This window comes from Acanthochromis polyacanthus, chromosome 1 (genome assembly GCF_021347895.1).
Source record: "Acanthochromis polyacanthus isolate Apoly-LR-REF ecotype Palm Island chromosome 1, KAUST_Apoly_ChrSc, whole genome shotgun sequence".
Classification (NCBI taxonomy): domain Eukaryota; kingdom Metazoa; phylum Chordata; class Actinopteri; family Pomacentridae; genus Acanthochromis; species Acanthochromis polyacanthus.
Window position 1 is genome coordinate 63050030 of NC_067113.1, and position 18878 is coordinate 63068907.

Genomic DNA, 18878 nt, shown 5'->3' on the forward strand with positions numbered 1-18878 from the left:
AGCTTGAAAGACAGCGACTTTTGATAAAATTGGCCTTGTAGCACATTGTCTACCTTACAACGATTTGAAAGAGGCATCGTTCATGTTTTGACAACATATATCTCATGAGTTATTGATGCCGGAAGTCCGAATCTGTGAATATCTTTCCAACTTTACCGAACTCCGCCAGATTCATTGTAAACTAAACTAATGCACGTGTCTGAGTTTGCAAAGAACTAAAACTGGACTTAATTTACAGCAATTTAGGCTGTACAATGGGCTGATTCATACGCCAATTGCCACGATTCATAATCTCAAATTATGTTTGTTTTGTTATTAAGGCTCCTTAGCCTCCTTGCATTAGAAGGCTAATGTGTCACCGGCCCGGCTCGTTAGCGTGCAAGCTAAGCAGTACCGTCTTTCGTCCATAAACTGTATATCAATTAAAACAGTACAGTTTCATGAAATAAATAAATTACAAGAAGTTGGATGTGTTATTTACTTGACCTGTGAGGCATCACCTGCCCCGGTAGGTCCACCGGGTCCACCCGGCGTCTACTCTTTATAAATGGCGCATGCGCGTTTGGAGCAATCTGTGTTTGATTACCTTCCCCTGTGACCTATGTGACGTCATTCCAGTATTTTTCTACTCGTACCCATAAACTTGAATTCGTCCTCACAGGGAAGACTTTGTAGTCGTAGAAATTAGAGTTGTACTCACAACTTTTAGGTTCATACTCGTAAAAACAATCCTAACCCTTAATTTATCAAACTCATGCATATGACAGCAGGATTTTGTGTACAAGTTTTTTATTAACATACAAATGTTTAACATTACGAGTACGAATGGTTAGAATCGTGGATGAATACTTTTGACAGTAATCTTATTCCATACAGCTGAGGGTGCACTGACCCTCTCTGCAGTCACAACCAGCGGTGGTCTATTATAGTACATGGTAGTGTTTCATAAAGTTGCTCAGACTTTCTCTAAGTGTCACAGAAAATGTCAAGATTATTGCAAGGTGACACAAAAGTAATTCTAAAAAATCTTTCTGTGACCTTTCAGTCATAGAAACTGATAACATCTGGATATGAAATGTGTTAAGTGGAAAAACAGGTTCTACTTGCTTTAAAAAATTAGCAAAATTGCCAATCAAAAGTGAGCGTTCTGTATGGGAAATTATCTTGTAAATTTTGGTTCCAAAACAAACTTTTAAGTCCTTTAAAAGATGGAACAGGGTTACAGAATAAGAAATCCCTCTGCTATAGGGACAAGCTAAAGTGCTGCTCCTCTTCACAAACATAAACATCAGCAGATTTTTAGATCTTAATTGATATTTAGATTTTTGATTGTGCTTGAACTGATAGGGAGGCATATTCATGTGATATGTGCTGATTGAGGAAAGAGGAAGATGGGAGGAAAATCAGAGCTGAGGCAGAGAAAATCTGAAAGAAGACTGGGCTGATGTTGCTGCAGGGCACCACAAGGAATGTCAGCAATGTCTGAACTCTACATGCAAACACACACACTCACATAACGCTGTGAGGACGATCCATTCCCGCACTCACACACTGTTGTCGGTATGTGAGTGGGTAGGCCTGGGTTTGTGTTAACTCATTTGTTATTTATTTATGTACCTGTCTGTGCCAGTGTGTTGTATGTGCGAGTCCCGGTGCCCGTGTTAAGGTGTGTGCGTCGCTCTTTGTGTGCCTGGGTTGAACCCGTCAACCTCGGCTCAGGTAGATAGCGAGGTTATTCTAAGCTTGCCCTCTAGCGCTCGCTGCCTCGCTGTCGTATTTTCTTCCTGGCTGCTCATTGTCTCAGCGTGGCATCCTGAGGTGAAGCCGTCAGTCTCCCACTCGCTGGAAATCCCCGTTCCCACACTGCTTAAGTTCCACTGCTCCGATCAGAGCTGTACATCAGCCAGAGTCAGGCAAACCACCTTGTCTTTCTCAGGTTTCCTTTTCACATTCTTAGGAAGCAGGTGAATTGATGATTAATTAACGCACAAGAAAGTTTGTTGCTGCACACCTGTCTCACTGTTCACTGAGATCAAATAATCAGACTCAATGCCACCTCGAAAGTATTTTATCACTATTGAAATCACTATCACTGTTTGTTGCTGGACAATACACCCATGTGGATACAATCACTGACATTAGAAAATACACTACCGTTCAAAAGTTTATGGTCACTTAGAAATGTTCTTTTTTGAAAGAAAAGCAGTTTTTTCAATGATGATAACATTAAATGATTAATAAATCCAGTGTAGACATCGTTAATGTGGTTAATGACTATTCTAGCAAGAAATTTCTAATGGAATATCTCCATAGGGTTACAGAGGAACATTTCCAGCAACCATCACTGCTGTGTTCTAATGCTACATTGTGTTAGCTAATGGTGTTGAAATTGTTCCGGCCAAATACTGCATGTTTTTAAAGTGACCGACAGGCTGGACCAGGTGGGAAAGGGTTGAAATGCAAATTCCAGCAAAAATGGCTAGAAAATGTGGATTTCAGAGAATGACTACAGCCTGTGGGTGGTCAGGGCTTGTTTCTGGATTCACAAATAGTGAAATATAGGGACAGTTTTCATATAAAAATCATCTTTAAAAAAAAAAACAAACCCTTGTAATTTGTTGAGTTCTCGGTCATGGAATTAAAATTTTTACAGTACAGCATTAAAATGTCATTCAAAAGCATTAAATTTGACTGATTTCTACAGAATCCCTGGTATGTAAACTGACCAAAAAAATGGCACAGTGAAAAATCTCAGTGCTGGTGCACCTAAATAAAAATAAGCTGCACCACTGCAACCAAACGTTTATCTGGAGCTCTGATTAAACCTAGACCTTATGGTGTGACTTTTGTGTTGAAACATTTGCAGTCAAAACTTCAAGACCAGCTTTATAATCAAACCCTAACGTCTAGATTTTTGGTACAGCAAAAGAAACAAAGACTGCCCAGTGGACCAAAGGATTTATTTTTTAATGAGATATCTGTGTAAACAAGCATCTATCTGGCTAGAGGGTCCTCAGGTAAAATCCAGACACCTCATCAGCTTCAAAACTATCTGATTGCAACTGACCTATGACCTTTGTCCATATTCAAACCTGTGTGTCCCAAACTGCCTAGTATTTTATTAACTGAGCTACTTTTCAGTTGCCAAAAGTTCCACCGTACTAACAAATCCAGTGTCTGTGTGGACATGTGTGACTGTAATATGTTTTCTGATCATTTGGATTTGCACAACAGACACATACAGTGTAGATAAACACACATACCACACACTGCTTGATCATAAAAAAGTCCCAGTTTAGCTGGTGCCACAGAGTGTTTATCCTTAAAAGGCATCATCTCAACCACAAAGCGAGTCTGGACAGACAGCGTGACTACTGACCAGACAAATGGCTGTTCATGAATGTCAATCTGACAGCCTCTTAATGTGTTTGAGATGTTGTAGATTTGATTCTTTTCTTACTTTCCAGCCTCTCATATGCTGTCAGAAATGACTTTGGCTCATATCTGCTGCTGACCAAACAAGAGTCAACTGGAAACCAACTTCAGAAACTCTGAGGCAGATCCAATATTTTATGAATTTGGAAAAACCAACTCAAAACACGTGCCAGATCCTGACAGCCAGTGCAGTATGTAGACATCAGACATAAATTTGAGCTTCATAGGAATCAGACTTTGTTTATGGAAACCTTTAATAATATTGTGCCTTGCAGTAGAAATGCATTGTCTCTGACCTTGTAAAATGACCTCTATTTGAGTTTGCGCTGCAGATGTCACATCTGAATGTCATCACCATAACTGTGTCCATAATAACTGGAGCCTTTATCTTCAGACACAAATTAATGCAAATACCATATTGCTACCATGGTTTCATTGATGTGATTATAATTATTGGTCTGTTGTCCAAGTTCTATTTATAAATATTAACTTGTACCAGATGACCAGAATGAATTTAACTATCTATTATTAAACAACCCACATCTACTGTAGCATGTGGTAATTTCCCTTCCTCTCTCTCTCTGCAGTCATCCAGTTTGGTTTCGTCTCTCTGTTCGTGGCTTCTTTCCCACTGGCTCCTCTCTTCGCCCTGCTCAACAACGTCATCGAGATCAGGCTGGACGCCAAGAAGTTTGTTACAGAGCTACGCAGGCCAGTCGCTGTACGCGCCAAAGACATTGGTGAGCTGATCGGACACACAGAAAGGGTTGGAATGGTCATTAGATTTAGGTAACACATCATTAAACCTGATCATATTTTACTTGACAAGTATTTCCACTTCATCATTTCTCTGTTTTTAGGATGGTAAAGCTTGTCAGTCACCACCTCAAACATCATGGAACACAAGAATGTCACCTGATCAAGGCTGAATAAATTCTTTTAGAGTCAGTGGTCAGTTCACAGAAGATGACCCAAATATATGACACAAAGGAAGACTGTAAAACAAGATTTACATACAACAAGCCAAGCAGGCAAATAAAACAGGCTGAGTCCAAGGTACTGGCAACAGTTCAAAAACAACAAAACTAAGCAAAAATAGAAGGCTGGAAAGCTAAAGCACAAAGACAGACTGGCAAATGTTAAGTGGTGTAATAGGGGTCTGAATACTGCAGATCTGATTAGCAGAATGGAATCAGGTGGTAGGAGTGCAGAAGATCCAGTGGTGCAGCAGGACGGGTGGAGTGGGTGTCTGAGGAGACATGAGAGTGGATCATGGAAACACACAAACCAGACTGAATAAATGACTCAATAAATTAATGTTAGAAAACAAAACTGCGATGGATCACACTGACTGGAGGCAGAGAGGCAAGTTTCACTGCCAAGTTTACAAATTGATGCCTCTTAGCAGTTCATTATAGTTCTGTTATTGCTGTTGGCGGAAACCCCGTATCTCCCCAATGTTCATATTTTAGCAGGAAATCATTCTTCATTTCAGCTTGAATGCTATGCATTTATGAGATCACCCACAGACTTTGAAAGAGCTTTACTAAGATCCAAACGTCACGCTGTAAGTAAGATGAAGGAAAACATGTTGCTGTATGGATTTACAAAAAAATTTGACCTTCACAATAAAACTTCTCTGGGTAATGTCAGAAATTCTTCTGCAGCAAGTTAAAAACTGGCTGTAAGGATCATTCTGTTGATCACACCTTCTGTTACTACAGTCTAGGTTGAAATAGCTTACAAGAAGCAGGGCTGCTGGTAATAATCAAACTATTGGAGCAGAGAGAAAGGCATAATTTGTCCAGCATCTCTCTCGAAGAAAAGTACAAGAAAGACAGCTTATTTATGGTGTGACCGGGGACACACATTTCTTTCCACTTGCTCATTTTGAATGGTTCAGTCACTGTATCCTGTGGAATTCTTTATGAGTTAATCAGAAACTCTATGTCTGTATGCCTATAAATAACCTGTGGAATTTTATCCAAATAAAGTATCTGTCTGTCTAGTTAGCGATCCTTCTGGTCACTGCTATCCTCACAGTATGGACACATGAAGGAGGAGTAATGTTGTAATGCTGACTACATGTTTTATGTACAGTTTTAATACCTTTCAATGAAGGTAATTTCAATCACATCAGAACCCATCTACAGTTGTGTCAAACACCGTCTTTTCCCTTCTCTTTGCCCATCTCTATCTGTCTTGTTCTTCTTTCTTTAGGTATTTGGTACAACATACTGAGTGGAATGGGAAAATTCTCAGTCATCATAAATGTAAGTACCCTGCATTTTGCTATCTCCTTATTAAATTAGTGATGAAGACAGATATAGGCACAATAAATGTATGAAGATGAGTATTCTATAGTAAGTACGGCACATAGTGTATCTGCTTTAAGATCCTCCATGAAGCACTTCAGTCATTAAAGGGATAGTTCGGGATTTTTGACATGAATCTGTATGGCATCCCCGTCAGCAGTGTTGTGCATTCACACAGACTTACCCCCGAGAGCGTCCGGTGAGCAGAGATCCGGTCCGGTTTTGGTTCAGACGAAAGTAGTCCGGCCAGTTTGCTGGGGTCACGAAAATAAAGCATTTTCTTCTCAAACCAATATGTGTTCGAAAGAGTGATATATTTGCATTACAAAACCGTTGTCCACGAAAAAGTCAGACCTCTAAAACGCTTGGCACTATTTTCTCTACCTTCATATCACTCTGCGCTGTCTCCAGCTGGCCGCCGCGCAGGTTTCACTTTGTTTACTGCTGGTAAAGTTAACAACAACATGTCTGACTACGACAGCGACGATGAATATATTGACTTCAGCATTCAGCCAAGGGGATATCTTTATGAACCCGAATATACTGAAGCCGAAATTCACCAGATGGAGTTAGAACGGGCGGAGAGAGAGAGAGAGACAGGGTGGAAGAAGTGGAACAAGTTGAAGTTTCAGCCACAGCTGCGGCCGTGAGACACCGGGTGACTGATAAATGGTGGTGTACTTGTTTCAAGTAGGTGGAGTCCTATTGCTGCCACGAATGGGATCTCATCATGCCACAGATGCAAGACCTTTCAATTGATGAGGAGGCCAGCTTGCCAGCTTCTGTCTGCATCACACATCATAATGACTTCCCTGCACTCCTGAATTAGTGTGTGTTGCAGACCTTTTTCCACATTCCTAAAATAAACTGGAAGAAGCGTCCCAGGCCAGTTGGACCCGACGGTCAGTTGCGCATGCGCAATAGACGGGAACGGGTCAATCGACAGGAAAGTACGCCTGAGGTGGGGAGACATAAATTAACCTAGATAGGCATCCAGTCGATTCAAAACAAACGCACATGGCGTTATCTGTCAAAATAACAGCGCAGCGGCCCTAATCACAGTGTTAACCCTTCCTGTTCGGCCCGTGGTCAGGAAGCCCGGGGTTAACCCCCTTCACTTCCTCAGCAGCCGTAGAGGCAAAGACACAGGTGCCCAGCCGTATCGAAGAACACTGCAGCCTTTATTGTCTATCAACAGTGGCTGAACCGCACAGTACCGCCAACCCAGAACTACACACCTCTCCACCTCTACCGACTGCCGTCTCGGGCTGCATTCAAGGTAGCTTGGACATCTCGCTCTCCCCCTCTCTCCCACACACACACATGCTGCTTTCTCTCCCTCTCTCATGACGGAGCCACACGCTCTCATAACAACAGCGTAATCTTTGAAATGCGCTGGTGTAGCGGCCCTAATCACAGCGTAATCTTTTAAACTGAGCGTAACGGGCCGTTAAGACTGCATAATGGCCCGTTAGACAGTGTAACGGGCCGTTATGACAGCGTAAAGGCCTGTTATGCTGAAATGCGCTGGCGAGAACCCTGATCATCTCCTCTGTGTGCCCTCATACCCTTTTATGTAGTCAAAACAAAGTCGACACTCGAGACAGTTCATATTAACTTGCATATTAAGTGCAGATTGAACCGTTACTTCTTTCAGATGCCATCTGTCTTGCCTTCATCAGATCCTAAAATTACATCTGTAATATGCTGATCTGTAGAGGTCAAGGCGTGTGTGTGGGGAGTCAGGAAAAGTTCTGCTTAGGATTTGTCTTTGGCCAGCGAACCAAATCCTATTCCATTTACTTTTAATACTATACAGATTTGTGGAAGGTTCAAAAACAAGCAGCAGGAGTTTTTATTTCTTCAACAGCTCTGAGGGATTGAACTCACATACACGCACTGTAGCTGCCTCAGGAGCATTACAGCAGTGGAAAATGGAGAAGAATTCCCCTTTTGTTCATGTGTCTGTTTCAGTTCTACAGACTTTCATAAGTATTCCTTATGGAAGACGTTAAAATGCTTCACTCAGAGATAGAAGAGCTCCAATGCACCTTGACATTGATTTTGGACTCTGCTGGCGGGATAAACACAATTCTTCGAAAATGTATTCCATCACGTGGTGTTTGATGTGTTGGAGAGTGCTGTCTAACACAACGGAGCAGAATCTGTCATGGGTGTTGAAATGAGGCTGGATGGGAGCATTGTGGAAGAGATCTCTGCCATCAGAATCGGAATTTTTCATTACGATTCAAGGTCACCACTGAGGACAACACTGTGTTGATTTGCAGTGATCCTTCACTTTAAGGGGAAAAGTGGATTTAAACTACAGCGCCCTCCATAATTACAGCCATGGCCATAAGTTTGGACACAAGTACCATGACGCTTGTAAATCTTAGAAAATACCACAAAATTGTCACTTACAATACAGTACACAACTCCTGAGAACTATATTAAGTTTCATATTTAAAAAAAACATCAAAAGAGTTTGGTGTCATTTTGTTATTCTTACCAAATTCGGTTGTGACAGTACTGCATTTTTTTGTTATTTTCTTCTAATATTATGTTTTGGGAACAAAGTTGTTCCAATTGTTGGGATTTATTGATAATATTATATCCCTTGTTGATTTGTTGACTAATTAAACTGGTGCTGTCAAAAAATATTAGTTATGTTTTGTAATAGACATCAAAACAGACATAGTAAGTCATGCTGTGTCCAAACTTATGGCCATGGCTGTATTGGCACCCCTGGTTAAGGTGTGTTCTTTAGCTTCTAATAAATTCTTTTTTCTCTCTCAGTAATATAGGACCACAATGAAAAAACAGGAAAATCCAACCTTTAATTCAAGTGCATTTATTCAGTGGGGAGAAAATCACACATTAAGAAATAATCCTTTTACATCAAATCATGTGTGCCAAATTATTAGCACCCTGATTTTAATACTTTGTACAACCCCCTTTTGCCTACAAAATGGCACCTAATCTTCTCCTATAATACATTTTTCAGCAATTTCCAGTTTGAGAGTATGCTTCTGCAATAAAAATTAAATTTATTTTAAGGCTTTTAACTCATCTTAACCAGGGATGCCAATAATTATGGAGGGCACTGTATGTCAGAGAAATACCCCCAACAGCACTGTCTCCTTTAGTTTGTGACCTATCTATCATGTCTAAAATTTACTCTTTATCATGATTGCGCTTTTTGATCCTTGACACTTGTTTTACTCAAAAGCAACGGTAGGAATTTTCACAATTGCATGAAGTTTTACACATGACTTAGGATGCACTTTTTTTGACAGCTTGTGGCAGAAACCCTCTTATTCTAACTGCTTGTTTCTCTTTCTGTCTGGAGGCCTTTGTGATCTCCTTCACATCAGACTTCATCCCTCGGCTTGTCTACCAGTACATGTACAGTCAGACGGGCACCATGCATGGCTTCATTGACCACACACTATCCTACTTCAACGTCTCCAATTTTAAAACTGGCACGGCACCGCACAACTCTGAGCATGGAGACATCACCGTCTGCCGGTAAGACACACACACATTCACACACATATACATTTATTTCTTAAAATACATGTGGAAAGCAGTTAGAATTTGCTGAGTTTTCTTTCTGACAGATAGTTGACCACTTAACAAAAAAGCCACCTTGTCAACAAAAACTAGATAGTTACTCATACATGCAGACATGCACACACACACACACACACACACACACACACACACACACACACACACACACACACACACACACACACACACGTGCACACATACCCCTCAATTTTTATGGTTTTCTGACATGTTTTTCCTTTTACTGCCGGTGGACTGCTTGGTGATCACTAGAGAAAATAGTCAGGTCAATTCATCTATTTTTACATGAAAGGAATTTAATTTGTGGGGTTTTGTCTCGGTGGATTAAACAGCATTACTCTTTCTGGTCATAGCTTATAACTTTGACCCTAACAAAGACACACACACTCCCCTTCAGTCTTTGTATTAACAATGATTACCATTGTTATGCTTGTTTCAGGGCTGCACAGTGGAGTAAGTGGTTAGCACTTTCGCCTTGCAGCAAGAAGATCCCGGTTCAAATCCCGGGGTGGGCCTGGGATCTTTCTGTATGGAGTTTGCATGTTCTCCCTGTGCATGCGTGGGTTTTCTCCGGGCACTCCGGCTTCCTCCCACAGTCCAAAAATATGCTGAGGTTAATTGGTTACTCTAAATTGCCCGTAGGTGTGAATGTGAGTGTGATTGTTCGTCTGTATATGTAGCCCTGTGACAGACTGGCGACCTGTCCAGGGTGTCCCCTGCCTTCGCCCGAGTCAGCTGGGATAGGCTCCAGCCCCTCTGCGGCCCTAGTTAGGATAAAGCGGTGTATAGAGAATGGATGGATGGATGGATGCTTGTTTCAAGGGTTAGGGTTAGGGTTAGTTAATTAATTACTCTCGCTGAAGGATGTTTCTGTTTCTTCTCTGGTCCACACAATTGATATGCATCTCCAGCTGAATCTTCTCTTTCTTTCTGAACCTTTATTTAAGTTGAGAAGCTTTGTTGTAGTGCCCTGAATAACATTTGCCCTTCCTTACATTAACGCTTCAAGCTGTTTAAAGCAATGTTTCATTTACTGTCATCGTTTACTGTCACTAGAAAGTCCAAAGGGTTTTACGCTTAAAGAACAGTTTGCTCATTCTTTCTTGTGCCAAAGAAGCATTCGTGAAGGTGTTTTTGTAATCTTGAAAGTTAGGTAATGAAGCAGCCAAGACTGCAGAACAACAGGCCTCGCTTTGCATCCTGACTAAAGTGCTTAATCAAAGTTAATGTTGGGGTAATTAAGCTAACAGAATTCGATAAATATAGTAATATATCATCTGCATAAAGAAACAAATAGTTTTTCATATTTAAGGACAGGTGCATGCAGGATAACTGATGTAATAAATAAATATGAATTGTTTACAATATGATATGATTTGATAGGAGTTTAAAAAATTATGAGTAATAAGACTTATTTGTTTGGGGAAATTTAAATTGCTGCAGCAGGAAAAGGGATAGTGCGAACTTTTGAGAACTGTCCGTAGAGCCTTTAATTTCAAGGATAAACAAAGTCGTCCATAATGTGCTTTTTATACACCATGTGAACCTGGATTTCATGAATTTAGTCAAAACTTTATAGCTTGGTTTGACAGTAGTAAGTATTTAGTTAAAATATTTGTAGTTTTAAACAAAAAAATTTAAAAGAAGGCCTAAAGTCCCTCTCTGCTCATTGAATAAAATTCTTAAAACTCATCTTGGTGTATCTAAATTAAAAAATTAGCAGTTTATTCCATTAAATATTCCTTCCTGCCTTAAAATGGCTTTATGCATCTAGTGAACAAACTGCACAAGTGTGAGATGGGATTGCTGATTTGTTGTTTTTATCCTTTACTTGACTTTGAGTCAGAAGAAGAGGTTGAATGCAAATTAAATCTGTAATTGCCGAGCTTTAGTTTAAGAGTATTTGCATCAAAATCAGGTGAATGGTGTAGGAATTACAACACATTTTCTATGAGTCCTCAACCTTTTAAGGGACCAAAAGACCGCTCAGCTGTTCTATGGCCAGGTATGTGTTATTCCCTCATTATTTCATTAACAATGAGCAGATAAAAGGTCTCGAGTCCATTTCAAGTGTGATATTTACATGTAGAATCTGGTGCGGTCAACTCTCAATATGAAGTCCAAAGAGCTGCCATTATCAGTGAAGCAAGCCATCATGGACTGAAAAATCTAAACAAACCCTTCAGAGAGATCACAAAACATCACGGTTGACCAAATCAACTGTTACTGGTACATTCTTACAAAGATGAACTTAGCAACACCAAAAAACCAAAAGACCACCTAAAACAAGTGTAGTGATGACAAAAAAATCCTTTACCTGGTCAAGAAAATCCCTTCACAACAGCTGACCAGATCAAGAACACTCTCCAGGAGGTAGGCGTATCTAAGTCAGAGTCAACAATTGATGAGCCTCAAAAACAGGAAGGCCAGATTAGAATTTGCCAAAAAACATCTAAAAAAGCGTGAGCAGTTGCGGAACAACATCCTATGGACAGATGAGACAAAGATTAACTGGTACCAGAATGACTGTAAGAGAAGAGTCTAGAGAAGGAAAGAAACTGCTCAAGATCCAAAAAATACCACCTCATCAGTGAAGCATGGCGGTGGTGGTATCATGGCGTGGACATGTATGGCTCCCAATGGAACTAGTTCTCTTATATTTATTGATGATGTGACTGCTGACAAAAGCAGAAGGATAAATTCTGAAGGGTTCAGGCAGTATTATCTGCTCATATTCAGCCACATGCTTCAGAACTGATTGGACGGAGCTTCATGCTACAGATGAACAATGACCTAGGGCTGGGCGATATGGCCAAAAAATAAAATCTCGACTTTTTTTTCTTTATCCATCTTGGACGATTACAATTTTAATCGATTTTTGTTATTTCTTTGCAGTCTGTTTGCTATGGCTAGTGCTGGCCATGCCGCACTCCCGTAGCTGCGAGCACTTTTCCCATTCTTTAGGATGCCTCTGCCGGAGGTGCTGAAAGAGGTTAGTTGTGCTGCTACTCTTCGTTTTCACAGTACTTTTGCAAGCCTTGCACATGACTGTAGTTTGCTCTGTGTCAGTCTTGTCAAAGCCGAACCACTTCCATATAATTGATGTAACATGAGCCCCTTTTCGCGTGACCAACTCTTCGTCTGCTGTTGTGTCCGCCATGACTGGGATGTGAGTGTTTTGGCAGAAGGAGATGAGAAGCGGAAGCAAATGCCAGTGCACAAATCGTGAAAGGCAGAAGAAGAATCCGTATTGTTATATATTTAAGCTTGCTTCGATTTTATGATTTGGCAAATTTTCAAATCATCAGGTTTTAAAAAGGCGAATTAATTGAATTAATTCGATTTATCTCCCAGCCCTACAATGACTTGAAGCATACTACAAAGGCAACCAAAGAGTTTTCTACGGCAAAGAAGTGGCATGTTCTGCAATGGCCAAGTCAATCACCTGACCTGAATCCAGTTGAGCTGCATTTCACTTGCTGAAGACAAAACTGAAGGGAAAATGTTCCAAGAACCAGCAGGAAGTGAAGATAGCAGCAGTAGAGGCCTGGTAGAGCATCAACAGAGACCAAACCCAGAGTTTGGTGATGTCTATGGGTTCCAGACTTCAGGATGTCATTGACTGCACAGGATTTACAACCAAATATTAAAAATGACAATTTGATTTATAATTATGTTAGTTTGTCCAGTTACTTTAGGTCCCTTAAAACTGTGGAGGGCGCGTCTAAAATGAGTCGTAATTCCTACTAAGGCTTGACCCGAATATCCCGAATATCCGAATATTCATTCGCTACGACGGTATTCGGTTATTAATTTTGGTATCCGAATATTCGGACGTTACCAGGCGGAACGAATATTTGGCATTACTGTCTTCCCTCCGCCTTAAGCCCACATCGGCTCATCCTGTCGTGTGATCACATAAACATATACACATATGTCTATGACATATACACATGTCTATGTGATCACTATGTCCTCCCCCCAGACGAAAATAGGAATATTCGGAGCTCGTCTCTTCCCTTCACCTTCGGCCCACTTCGGCTCATCCCGCCGTGTTCGGCTCATCCCGGCTCATCCATTCATGTTTGTAAACACCACCCGAATGGCCGGGTGGCTGCCGACTCTGACGTAACGCTTCACTTCGTTGCATAAACACAAGACAAGATGCCGAAGACCTCCGCTGTTTGGGAATTCTTCAGTTTAACTGAAGACAAAACGAAGGCAGTGTGCAAAATTTGCGTCCGGTAGACCAGACGAATGGATCCAAATATTCGGACCGTCTCCACCGCCAGCCCCCCCTTCGGACGTTATGAGGCGGAATGAATATTCGGATATTCTTCTTTAATAGGGCCCGAATATCCGGAGACCAGAAACCACTATTCGGGCCAGGCCTAATTCCTATACTGTTCACCCTCAAATTAAAGCTGACAGTCTGCACTTAAAGCACTTCTTCATTGTTTCATTCAAATTCATTGTTGTGGTGCACAGAGCCCAAATGCTGAGAATTATGAAATGTCCAAATATTTATGGACTTGACCGTATGTGGTTGTTTAAGATTGCAGGTGAAGTAACAGAAAACTTTCTGCTTTCAACTTCTCCAGCACTCAAATTACCAGTTCATACAATAATGATCTTTTCTCCTAGCTACAAATGTAAGAATTAAGCAACAAGCGACCAAGTCACACGTTTTCACTGTAGTAAGTCAATTTGAATCTGGAGGCAACAGAACAGATCTGAAAGATATTCTCGCTACGCCACTGATGGGCCACATTATGAGCTACTGAAGACAGGGCACTATTGTGTCTTCTATGCATTTTCACTCATGCCAGTGGCAAGCGTGTCTTTCATAATATCAATATAAAGCGCTGTAGAAGAAAAGGTCATGGATGTTGACGCCCACAGACGGCTGAGCCCGGCCGCCTGTTACATAATACAGTAAAGAATTACAGTGCAAGAATGCAGTCTTTGTGTCAGCGTGGTGTGGCACGTCACATCGGAAACATGACGGGATACTGTATGCTTTGATCTCTTAAAGGCGTGAAATTAGGTGAAAGATGTTCCAAGAGGGGCTTGTTTGCCTGCTGTGTGTGGTGCTAAATAGTGAAAGTACAGACCGTAGCTAAGCGGTGTATTAGCTGGTGATGTTGTGGGCAATGCCTATGGGTTCAGGGCAAGTGATTCAGCTCCGTCAGATGCTACTGACAGTTAGTGTCTTTCTTTTCTTTGTTGTCTATCTGACCCAGTTAATTTTGGAGGTCTAGTTTCATGGATGAATATATGTGAGAGGGAAGAAAAGAGGTCAAAATTGGATGAATAGATGGATGTTAGTGTCAAATGGAGGATGGAGAGATGCGGAAAGATATCATTGATCAGTTGATCAGATAAGAATCCAAAGAACTGAGACATCTGTTTAGACAAGGGTTAGGGATTTGGAGAGATGGAAAGATGTGGAAGTAAGACAGAGGACAGGAAGGAAGGGGAGAGATACTGTAGCTGGATAGATGGATGGATAACTAGATGATGGTGTGACAGAAGCCAACAACCAAGGTTTTAAATATTTAATGAAATTTAAAAACAGCAGCGTGAGGAACTTGAAGATAGTTTCTGCGTCAGTGGACAGAGCATCACTGTACATCTCTGCAGTCATGTTTTCCCTGTTGGATCCTCAGTGTTGAAGTGATGAATAAAAATGTCGGTAAACTATGAATTGTGCATGGGGGGTTAAAGTTTAATAGCTTTTTTTTGTTTAAAGGTATAATTGAGATGCTGCCTCTTCTGTGTGAATTTATATCAATCATAAATATAGAATGTAGCAGAAAATGGTTCTTAGACATACACTACCGTTCAAAAAAGCTGGGGTCACTTAGAAATGTTCTTATTTTTGAAAGAAAAACATTTTTAAATTAAGACTTGAAATGAATGGTAAATCCAGTGTAGACATTGTTAATGTGGTAAATGACCATTCTAGCTGGAAACGGGAGATTTTAAATGGAATATCTCCTTAGGGGCACAGAGGAACATTTCCAGCAACCATCACTCCAGGGTTCTAATGCTACATTGTGTTAGCTAATGGTGTTGAAAGGCTCATTGATGATTAGAAAACGTAGGGTTACATGTGTAACCCCGGTTCTCTGAGTGAAGAGGCTTCCCCTCTACCCAGAGATATATTAGTATATATCTATGGGAGTGCCTGAACCCTTGGGTCAGGTGACGTGGATAATTTCTTTAAGACACCCCACCTGTGGTCGTGGCTGACAGCCTATTTAAACCCCTGTCAGCCACTCCCCAGTGATATTAATCTGATGGAACGAATCCCTGAGTGGCCTTGAGGTGGAGGGGAAGCCTCTTCACTCAGAGAACCGGGGTTACACATGTAACCCTACGTTTTCTATCGTTCAAGGCTTCCCCTCCACCCAGAGATATATTAGTATATATCTATGGGAGATCTGTAAGACACACCGCAATGGGATAGAGCAGCGACGTCCCACGCTAGGATACGTGAGATTCGAATGAGACGTCCCCGCCATCAAAGTGCTCTACAACAACAACAGTGTGTGCAAACAAACTATGTACACTATACCCCCCCCCCCCCCCCCCCCCGGCCCACCAGCGCCGCACAACGTGGGATGCTGCGGCCTAAGGCCTTGGTGCCAGACGCCACCAAGAACCAGTTGGCCCTGCAAGATGCAAGGGCCCAATCAGGGAGGTGAGGAGGCCACTCAATCAGCCTACCCAAGGCTGACTGGCAAGGAGCCCTGACTGATAGAATCTAGTAAACGTAGATGGGGCAGACCAGGTGGCCGCTGCACAAATATTGCTAAGAGATGCACCGCGCCATGATGCCCAGGATGTTACCATGCCCCGAGTGGGGTGTGCCCGCACCCCTGCTGGTAAGGGCACACCCGCCCCCGTATACGCCCGCTGAATAGTCTCCACAATCCAGTGGCAAAGACGAGCCTTTGACAGAGGCTGCCCCCGGAGATCTGCCGACAACAAACAACTGATCCATCTGCCTATGGACCCTTGTCTGCTGCAGATACACCCTGAGGTCCCTGACTGGGCACACAAGCAACCGTACGCGCTCTCCACCCTCTGTTGGTGCAGAGTAAAGAGAGCGTATCACCATGCCCCAAATCGGGCTGAGAAGCAGACAGGATCTTAGGAAGGAATACTGGGTTTGGACGCAGAATCGCCCCTGCCCCTTCAGGCAAGAACCTGCACAGGTTCACATGCCCCGAGAGAGTGTGGAGTTCGCCCACCCTTTTCGCTGTGGCCAGTGCTAAAAGGAATCGTCGACTTAAATGAGAACCCCTTTAAGTCTGCTGATCCCAAAGGTTCAAATGGGGGTGCTTCAAGGGCCCGCAACACCAGCTCCAGGTCCCAGGGCAGGAGTGAAGGCTGAGACCGCATGCCAGCCCGCCTCCCAGTGCCCTTAAGAGATTGGGAAACCAGTCTCCTCGCCTCTTCAGGCAACCGGTGCTGCTCCGCCCGAACCGCCACAACCATACCCCTCCGAGTGGAGGGCGACTTCCCTGCATCCAGCAGTCCTTGCAGGAACTGAAGGACAGCTGGAGCGGAGGCAGCTAGGGGGTCAACATGGCGTTCGCCACATAGCTCAAAAAGACCCGCCACCGATGGGCGTAAAGTGTCCTAGTCGACAGTGCGCGTGCGTCCTGCATCATGCGGAACACTGAAGGGGACAGCCCCATGGCTAGGAGCTCCGACCCCTCAGAGGGAAATGCATACATAAAGTCTGTGGCCCTGGGTGAGCCAGAGCATCCGCTCCAAGGGGAGGGTTGTCCCCCCCTAGGAAAAGAAAGAGAGCACAGTGGGTCGATCCCTCTGACGCGAACAGGTCGACCCCTGCACGTCCGTAGCGGACCCAAGTTCCCGAGACCACCTTGGGCATAGTCTCCACCCCCGACTTCTCACACACAGCGATGGCCCTAGGATGCCATGACAGTAATGTGTGTATACCCGTATGTGTATATAGTTATTTTAAATTCATATATATAGATATCCATATATATATACAACCAAGGGAGAGAGACACACGAATGACTGCCTTCTTCCTGTCACAGAAGGAATAGCGGCCAGATTTCGCGAGAATCCTGCACGAGATCTCACCATGCGGAAACTCTATCCTCTTCTTTCTTTTTCTCTCTCCCCTTTCTTTTCTCATATATGTATACATCTATATAAATATATAAACATATAGCCAAGAGAGAGAGAGAGAGGCGCAAATAACCCACGCTTGGGTCTAAAAACACAGAGCCGAGCCTCCCAGGATCGTTTTGGCAGGATTGAACAATCCCTACATGATGATGAATCGTTTACAGCTGTTGCTGCACAGAAGGAATAGCGCCCAGATACCGCGAGAATCCCGCACTAGATCACCATGCAGAAGTGCGCTCGAACGCTTTTCCCCTCTACTCATCAGCCTACGCTGTCCACAAGCTCACGGAGCCTTCTCCCATCGCCCAGTCGGGACCGGGAAAAAGGATCCTTGTGTTATGTGGCACAGAAGTCCCTCCACAGAGACCTTATGCCAACACAGAGAATGCGACAGGCAGGACATTACAACTTCTAGACAACGCACACAGCCACCACGAGAGACTCACTAAAAGTAAGCGCCACAGACTGTGTGTATCAAATGCTTTTCATCAGCTCTGTCCACAAACTCATGGAGCCTTCTCCCATCGCCCAATCGGGACCGGGAAAAAAGGGTCCTTGTGTTATCCGGCACAGAAGCCCCTCCACAGAGACCTTATGCCAACACAGAGAATGCGACAGGCAGGACGTTACCGAGATAACGCACACAGCCACCACGAGAGACAATCACTCTCTCAAACTCACTGAAAGTAAGTGGCACAGACTGTGTGTAACAAACGCTCTTGATCAGCTCAAAGAAACTCAGCGATTACACGTCACGCTGCTCCAAGTGGAATCAGAAAAATCACTGGGGAGTGGCTGACAGGGGTTTAAATAGGCTGTCAGCCACGACCACAGGTGGGGTGTCTTAAAGAAATTATCCACATCACCTGACCCAAGGGTTCAGGCACTCCCATAGATATATACTAATATATATATGGGGAAGCCTTGAACGATAGAGAACCCTTGTGCAGTTATGTTAGCACATGGATAAAAGTGTGAGTTTTCGTGGAAAACATGAATTTGTCTGGATGTCCCCAAACTTTTGAACAGTAGTGTGGCAATGCAAAGGATTAAAGACAAACAGGGCAGATCACAGGTATCAAATGTGAACAGTAACAGTAACACAGTGATGGTAGCAGTGAAAGAGTGTAATTCTGGTTAACGACCTTGTTCCCAGTCCGGAACAGTACATTGATATCTTGTGTTCTGAATACAATACATTCTGAAGCAAAATGTTTTATATTCAGATGTAAGTCCTCTATTGATTAATACATTTTTAGTGATGTTGATGACACAGTGTTCCTGGAGATTGTTCCCAGCTGAGCATGGTTTCAATGACATCCCTATTATGGGGACATCAATTGCTAGAGAGTGCCGTGTGTC

At 42.7% G+C, this 18878-nt stretch overlaps 1 protein-coding gene across 1 annotated transcript in view; it reads left to right on the forward strand.

Moving 5' to 3' along the window:
• ano2b (anoctamin 2b) overlaps positions 1 to 18878 on the forward strand; it is a 103169-nt gene that overhangs the window by 56689 nt on the left and 27602 nt on the right. The window contains exons 22-24 of the mRNA XM_051950841.1: positions 4023 to 4175; positions 5656 to 5708; positions 9100 to 9278. Coding sequence (XP_051806801.1) covers positions 4023 to 4175; positions 5656 to 5708; positions 9100 to 9278 — 385 coding nt within the window. The remainder of the gene's footprint in view (positions 1 to 4022; positions 4176 to 5655; positions 5709 to 9099; positions 9279 to 18878) is intronic.